The 8,964-nt window shown below is 41.1% G+C and overlaps 1 protein-coding gene across 1 annotated transcript; it reads right to left on the reverse strand.

Moving 5' to 3' along the window:
- Window positions 1–7,753: 7,753 nt before the first annotated feature.
- LOC131395131 (olfactory receptor 4B1) lies at window positions 7,754–8,710 on the reverse strand. The gene has a single exon (XM_058526921.1). It carries the CDS (start codon window positions 8,691–8,693, stop codon window positions 7,755–7,757), a length of 939 nt encoding a protein of 312 aa, XP_058382904.1. The 5' UTR covers window positions 8,694–8,710; the 3' UTR covers window position 7,754.
- Window positions 8,711–8,964: the final 254 nt, after the last annotated feature.

Genomic DNA, 8,964 nt, shown 5'->3' on the forward strand with positions numbered 1-8,964 from the left:
TGGAACAGATGTTAGCTCAGGGTTAATCTTCCTCAAGTGAAAAAGAGGAGGATTGGCAACAGATATTAGCTCAGGGTGAATCTTTCTCAGCAAAAAAAAAAAAGAGAGAGAGAGAGAGATGATGTGACTTAGGACAGGATGGTAGGAACAAAGGTTTTAGGAAGTGGTCAGATTCTGGATAAATTTTGAAGGTGACTGATGTTTTGATTGAGAAAAGAGAAAAAAATTAGAAGAATCAAGGATATCACTAAGGTTTTAGATTTGAACAATCAAAGTAAAATAAGTCAGACAGAAGATAAATACCATATGATCTCAGTTACATGTGGAACTAAAAATAAAACAGAACAAAACAAAAAACCAAGCTCACGGATACAGAATAGAGATTGCTGGCTGCCTAAGGCATGGGGTGAGGAATGGGCAATACGGGTGAAGGGGGTCAAAAGGTACAAATTTCCAGTTATAAAATGAATATGTCTGGAGGATGTAATGTACAGCATGGTGACCATTGTGATGGATGTTAACTGGACTTATTGTGGTGATCATTTTGCAAAATATACAAATATCAAATCTTAGGTTGTACACCTGAAACTAAACTAACATAGTGTTATGTCAATTATACCTTAATTTAACATATATTAATATATAATATACATTACATACAAATATGTGCATTATTAATTATTATTAGTTATATTAATTATATAATTTAATATTATTTTATTAATTATTAATAATAGTATTATACATACATATATATATATATATATATATATATATATATAAAAAACAAACTTGAGCAATCAAACCAGAGTTGCCATTTACTGAGGAACGAATGACTGGGAGAACAAGAATAGCAGAGAATAATAAGAATTCTGTTTTGGACATTTTAAGTGAAGTTGCCTTTCAAAATTCCCAATAGAGTCCATCAATATGGCAACATAGGTTATTCCTAATTCAGTCTCCCTCACAAGACCAACTAGTAACTATCCATGGACAAGACACCATTGTATAAATCTCAGAACCCAAAGGTGAGGCTGAAACATCCCTCCCTGGACAACAGAGACCAAGAAACACTGCTTTAGAAGGGTAAAATGAGCAGTTTAATTTCGACTGCATTGCCCCCCATGCCCAAACGAACACAGCACTGCACTGAGAGGGCCCCCCTAGGCCTACAATTTCTCCAGTGAGAAAAAGAGAACCCAAGGTGGATATCCAGCTTCTTCTGTTTTGCGAGACACTTCCCAGAAGGCCCAGTCAGGTCTCACCTCATGGGAATCACTGTGTGAACTTGCATAGCTCAACCACTGGGGATCAGATAGAGACAGATAAGAGAGGTGGGGCTTACAGCAACCAGCATTCAGATCTTGGAGGACCAAGTTCCTGCTTGCAGTGGTTCCCGAGCAGAGATCCCAGCCAGCGGCTCTGCCCATCTGCAGAGCCAAGCCAGTGGCCCTGTCTGGCCAGGGAGTTCAATTGGCAGTTCTGCACAATTCAGATCCCCAGCCACTGGGCCAAACCAACTGGGGAGCCCATTCTATGACCCTTCCTGGGCAGGTCAGCAAATTCTAGTCTTGCCCAACTGCACAGCATAGTCTCCGGTCGTTGCTCTGGGAAGTAAAGCCACAGACAGCCAGTAGCCATGGAGCACATCCTTTGGCCCACCAAGGCAGAGGAGAAAATTCACAGTCCCACCCAACTAATGATCATAGCCCCCAATCCTGCTCCTCTGGGAAGCATGGCAATAGACACCTGGCAGCCATAGAGCACATCCTATGGCCTGCCCAGGCAGGGAGCCAAGCCAGCAGCCCTGCCCAACTGTTGAGTATAGCCTCTGGCCCTGCATAACCAGTATGAACAGTAACCCTGAGCAGCCTCAGAGCCCGGCCTACAGTACCACTGAACCATGGATCCCAGCCTACAACCCCACCCAGCAGTGGAGCCCAGCATATAGGCCTACCTGATTGCTAATCACAGACTTCAGCCTTGACCAGGCAGGAACCCAGCCAGTGACTTTGCTCAATCACAAATCATAGCTTGCAACCCCATCCAACCAGACAGTGACCTCACATAACCATGAAGCACAATCTCTAGCCCCACCCAAGTCCAGAGGACAGCCCGAGGCCCCACCTAAACACAAAGTAAAGCCAGTGGCATCATCAAATTGGAGAGCTCAGCCTGAGGCCACACCTGACCAGGAGCTAATGGATGGTGTATTCTAATATATTGAATTAAAAAAAAATAACCTGTCGGGGCCGGCCCGGTGACGCAAGCGGTTGGGTGCGCGCGCTCCGCTGCGGCGTCCTGGGGTTCGCTGGTTCGGATCCCGGGCGCGCACCGACGCACTGCTTGGTGGGCCATGCTGTGGTGGCGTCCCATATAGGGTGGAGGAAGATGGGCACAGATGTTAGCCCAGGGCCGTCTTCCTCAGCAAAAAAGGAGGAGGATTGGCGGATGTTAGCTCAGGGCTGATCTCCTCACAAAAAAAAAAATAAATAAAAATAACCTGTCAACCAGAAATGCTATACCCAGCAAAGCTGTCCTTCAAAATAAAGGAGACATGAAGACTTTCCAGAATGAACAAAAATTGAAAGAGTTCATCACTACTAGAGATGTCTTACAATAAATGCTAAAGGACATTCTACAAGCTGAAGTGAAATTAACATTTTACTAATTAACATTGTAAAAACGTATGAATGTGTAAAACTCATTGAGAAACGTAAATATAGTCAAAGTCAGATTCTCTAATATAATTGTGGTATGTAAATCATTTAGGGTCTAGTTAAAAGTAAAAACAATTGGGGGCTGTCCCAGTGGCGCAAACGGTTAAGTGCGTGCGCTCCACTGCAGTGGCCTGGGGTTCGCCAGTTCAGATCCTGGGTGCGCATTGATGCACCGCTTGTCAGGCCATGCTGTGGCAGCATCTCATGTGGCGTGGAGGAAGATGGGCATGGATGCTGGCCCAGGGCCGGTCTTCCTCAGCAAAAAGAGGAGGATTGGCAGATGTTAGCTCAGGGCCGATCTTCCTCACAAAAAAAAAAAAGTAAAAACAATTGTATAAAAATAACTATAACTGCAATACAGTTAGAACTGGTTAGTGAGAGATGAGATTTAAAAGTAGTCAGCCACAGTCCTATAGGGTACTGTTGGACAGGAGCAATCTTGCCCCTGATCCAGGGAAATAGCTGCAAGTTTGCAGCAGAAGTAAACACTGCAGTGTTGTAGACCTGGGCTATCCAATGTAGTAGCCACCAGCCATATGTAGCTATTTAAATTTAAGTTCAATAAAATTAAAAATTCAATTCCTCAGTCATGCTAGACATATTTCAAGTACTAATTAGCCACATGGCTAAGGACTACCGTGTATTAGCATAGATTTGAACATTTCCATTGTTGACAGAAATAATCAATAATCGTTCTATCGCAAAAAAGAAAGAAGAGAGTTCTATTTGAGCCAAACTGAGGACTATAGCCTGAGAGTCACAGCATTCACAAGGGAAGAAAGTGCTCCAGAGAAAAGCAATTTTTAGTACTTATACACCATTTCAAAACAAAGATACATACATCAAGCATGACAGGGGTACATTCCTGTAAGGCTTCAAGAAGATGTTTGTTACAGATTAGCACATACACAGTGGGTCAACATGATCCTGGCATCTTGGGAAGGGAGACATCTTCAAAGAGTGCTGGTGTTATAAGAAGGAAAGCATTAATTTTTATCTTCAAAAGAGTACATTCTTTAAAGCAGATGTACAATGTTAGGCTACAAGTCAAGCTTCTTGGGTTCAAATAAATTTCAGGCCAAATCAAGTTCAAACCAGAATGGCTTCCCCACGTACTTCAATACATAAAAATTTTCTTATATCACTGTCATCACAGAATTTTCTATTGGCAATGCTGATCTAGACCTCAGCAGCTTCAGATAACAGAATGTTTACCTAGAGTAGGCAGGGACCTTCTCTGTCCCATGTACCACTGTGTGTCCCTAGCACTTAGAGTAATGCCTGCTACATAGTACATACTCATTGTCTTGTGGAATAAATTATTAAATGGATCTAAAAGCCTTGAAATGGGTGAATGATTAAGTAAATTATGCTACAATTGGACTCTGTGATATTACCAAGCAATCACTAATAACTTTTATGAAAATTTTTAATCACTCAGGAAATTGGTATGTAATAGAGTGCCTGAGAATATATGACAATCCTTACATCCATTCTCCCCTTTCTCTTTAGGAACAGAACAGAAACCTGATTTTAGCTAAACACAATTCTACACAGAATAAAATATTATAGTTTCCAGACTCCCTTTCAATTAAGGGTGACAGGGTAATTAATTTCAATCAAATAAGAGGAAAGCAAAATTGCTGTGTGGCACTTCTGGAAAATCTCCAAAAAGGGAAAGTGAACAGTTTATCCTCCTTCCTTCCCCTTTTCTGCCTCTTGGAACATAAACGAAATGCTAGAGTTGTGTTGTCCAATATGGCATCTAATAGTCACGTGTAGAATTTAAATTTAAACATATTAAAATTAAATAAAATTTAACATTCAGTTCCTGGATCTCATTAGCCACATTTCAACTGCTCAGTAGCCACTACCCTATTGGACAGCACAGACAGAACATCTCCAGCACGGCATAAAGTTCTACTGGACAGCACTGGTATGGAGCACCAGCAACCCTTTCAGGTCATGAGGTTGAAGCTACAGGCTGAAGATGGCAGAGTCTGGATTTCTGATGATATTGTTGGACCCCCACAACAGTGCTGGACTTTCCACCTTTGTACTTTTGTCGTTCTATCTCATAAGTTGCCTTTTTTTTCTGTTATATGCAATAAAACTTGTACCTAAAAGGATACAAATAACACACTGGAAAAAATACAAAACTGTATATGCAAAGTAGTTTGTAGCATGCTACCAATTTTTCTTTAATGAGATTGTTACATTTATTGTCTAAAAAAATACATTTGTTTAATGCTGTTACCAAATCAACAATTGAGAACTAACTACATGTTCTCCAATGGTAAGTGGTATAATTAGACTGTTACTACTTCTGTGAATTCAGTAGGCATTTTTAAAATGTTACAATATTCTACATCTCTTAAAACAATGGAAAAAGTGCTTTCTTTTTGTTCCTGTGTTTTTCCAGTGAGACCAGATCAAAGGGAGTAATTAGCTCTCAATAGAGCCACCAAGTCCCCACCCTCAGTAGGTGAGGTGATCCCTGAGAGCTTTGACGATGCAGTTAGATTAGATGTTATCTGGCCATGCAGTATCCAGTGACTCAGAGTTCACTGATGATGTGCTTTCCGTAGCTCTCAGTGAGGAAACCAAACGTGCACATGGGTAAGGGGCTCCCATCACAGCCTGCATCCTGCAGTCCTAGCTCCTACAATATAAGCAAGGCATCCAGAGAAAGGAAGGGTAGCTCCACTGAGCTTAGTCCTGGACCAAATGCCTTAAAATATACAATGACAAAATATAAGTATATTCAGCATAAAAAATAATGAGGAGGCTGTGTTACAGTCAACACCTGTTTAACAAATATTTATTGAGCACCTACAACGCGCCAGGTACTGTGTGCTCCACTCAAGAGCAACTAAACAACAGGGAATATTTAGCCCAAAGAAACCTCAAAACAAAAAGACTGAACTGCCATCAAATGCTCAAAAGCCTATTGGAGTGCAATCAAAGCCTATCTTGAGTAGCTCAAAAGGACTAAAAGAAGACTTATGCGTGGACAGACATGCAGTCATCATCATGCAAAAGAAAACTAATGACCAGCAGTAATGATAATACCAATGACAGTGACATTTATTGAGCCCATGGCACAACTCTCTACCATATTCTTTTTTAAAACTTTTACATGTTATATTATCTTATTTAATATTCAGAATAATCTTATGCAGCCCATACTATTGTTAATCTTATTGTATTTATGCAACAGGGTCTCAGAAAAGTTAAGTAGCTTGTATCTTGGGTTGTGGCTGAGAGGCAATTGGAACAGTGTGATGAATTACAGAGACTGAGTTCTCCAAATTTTAACAGGAAGAGATGTGATCCTCACCATGAAAGTTCAGAAAGAATCAGTAAGAACGGATCTAGAAAGGATTGTCCATGGTCCTGAAATGTTGTTTATTCAACAAGCACGTATGAAGCACCAGCTATGTGCATAATATTTAGAGCTGCAATGAAGAAGAAGAGTAGTGGATAGTCCCACACTTGAAAGCTTACAGTCTAGTGAGAGAGAAGCACATATAAAATAATAAAATCAAACTGATAAGGGCAATGATAAAAGTATGTAAAAGTAACCACGGACAGGAGACACAAATTCAACCCAAGGAGGAGGGGGGTCAAAGAAAGCTTCATAAGACAGATGATTTTAACCTAGGTCTTAAAGGATGTATAGGATTTTGCCATGTGGAAAAGGGTGATAAAGTCATTCCAGGCAGAAGTGGTATTTTCTTAGGGATTAATGATGGCCATCCATGGCCATGATTAGAGGCGACACTAAAGGGAAGTGGGGGAGATTTCCTGGTGCCTTTAAAACCACTATTCACCTACATGCTCAATCAGCACCTAAGGAGAAAGGGAAAAGTTCTTAAAGCCTGTAGCACACCTATGATGCTCCATCCCTCTGCAGGAGAGGTGGAAGGACAGAGCACAAATGCAAAGCCAGTCTGTGTAATTCCAAAGTCAACAGGCAAATTTTTCAATATTCTCTAAATTGTTCACGATGATATGAGGCGGCGAGTTGAGGTAGAGATTCTGAGCATTGAAACAACGTCATAGACACAGACTGCCTCATCACACTTCACCAAGAAACACTAATAGACATGAAAAGATACGGAGTTGGCATGGTCACTGAGAATAAAGGACAGAAGTCTGGAGTAGAAATATGCATGGACAGTATTTTCCTCCCCTTCATTCTTCAAATTAGGCCTAAAAAGCATTTTGTATATTCTGTGTTATTTTTACATCTGATTAGTCTGAAACTGATCTCCTTTTTGTTAAAATGTTTGACTTGATCTTTTCCTATTGTTAGCTATAATCTATGTTATTTTGATTTTTTTTTTTAACTTATGGATGCTAGACATTGTGAAAGGGCCCACGGAGATGGAAGGATTATCTTTTGTGCCAACATATGACAAGAACTGAAATTGTTGCAGGGATTTTTCCAATATTTGTAGTCAAATAGTCTATGGTACAAGATGCCAAGAAACAACCAGAAGAGAAAAATTCCTAGACACGGTTTTCGAAGACACTGCCCACATTGGAAGAGAAGATCAGATTGGTACCCTTCTTCCCAAATATTCCGTAATAACTCCTCTGTTTGGTTTCCTTTTTTAATGAAATATAGTTTGTTATCATGAGGGAGGTTGAACAAAGAGAGAAACAGGAAGGAGAAAAGGAAGAAGGAAAAGGGAAGGATGGATGGTGGTCATAAGAAGAAATGAATCACCTACAAAACATTTGTCAAGATGTTCTCCTTTGCATTTGCACTAAGTTTGAGTCTTCACATTGCCTAATACCATGATATTGTTGGATATCATGAAGCAAATCTGACCTCTGTCCTTGGAACATTACATAAACATAATAACAAATTACCAGGGAGTCTTCAGTTACTAAGGAGAATCACAGCAGCAGTAACATTAAGTCTTTATATTTGTTTCTGCCATGCATGAATGTCACACTAAAATCAAAATCCATTTCAAGAACAGAGAATAATCAGACATACATTTTTTAGTCACTTTCTCATTTTCACTCCATCTCTGAGTTCTCATTTTTGCCCCACAGCCTCCCCATGGCGATTTTCATCTCTGCGTTTCTGAGTGTGTAGATGATGGGGTTCAGCATGGGAGTGATGACCGTGTAGAACACAGCCACCAGTTTGTCCTCAGTGAAAGTAGAAGAGGATCGCATGTAGAGGAAGATGGCAGGTCCAAAGAACAAGATGACCACTGTGATATGAGAGGCACAGGTGGAGAGGGCTTTGCGCCTCCCCTCTGCAGAATGGTTCCTCAAATTGACCAGGATGATAATATAGGAGGTCACCAAGATGAGGAAGGAGCACAGAGCAATTAAGCCACTGTTGGCCAACACAATAATGCCCTCCACAAAGGTGTCAGTGCAGGCAAGCTTGAATAATGGATGGAGGTCACAGAAGTAGTGGTCAATCACACTGGGACCACAGAAGGGCAACTGGATGGTGATGAGAATCTGAATTATGGAGTGAATAAAGCCCCCAAGCCAGGAACCAGCCACCAGTACGTGACATAGTTGGCGGCTCATAATGTTCATATAATGAAGAGGCTTGCAGATGGCCACATAGCGGTCATAGGCCATCACCACAAGCAAAAGGATCTCAGTGACCCCAAAGAAGTGGAAAAAGAATATCTGAGCCACACAGCCCTCCAGGGAGATGGTTTTAATCTTGGTGAGTAAGTCTGTGATGAATTTAGGGACAACAGTGGAAGAGTAACTGATCTCCACCAGGGACAGGTGGCTCAGGAAGAAGTACATCGGGGACTGCAGACTCTTACTGACACTGACCGTCACAACGATGAGGCCATTGCCCACCACCGTGGTCAGGTACATGGGAAGAAACACCACAAAGCACACTCTCTGCACCTCCGGATGCTGGAAAAGGCCAGTGAACATTAACTCACTCACATTACTTGTACTGGCCATGGATTTCATTTGAAGAAGATGGATCTCAGAGAAGAGCCCTGTGATAAAACAAACACAATCATAACACCAATCCTTCATGTTTATTTAGCACTTGCCTGTTGATGGAACCTTTTCACACATAACATCTCACCAGTTTATTTATTTGTTTGTTTGTTTGTTTGTTAATAAAGCAAATGTCTATCCATTCACTGCTCATAGCCCACTCTATATAAGACACTATTCGGTCTACCTCACAAAAACTCTGTGATTCTCATATCCCAAGTGAGAAAACTGAGGCTCA

Source organism: Diceros bicornis, chromosome 31 (assembly GCF_020826845.1).
Source record: "Diceros bicornis minor isolate mBicDic1 chromosome 31, mDicBic1.mat.cur, whole genome shotgun sequence".
Classification (NCBI taxonomy): domain Eukaryota; kingdom Metazoa; phylum Chordata; class Mammalia; order Perissodactyla; family Rhinocerotidae; genus Diceros; species Diceros bicornis.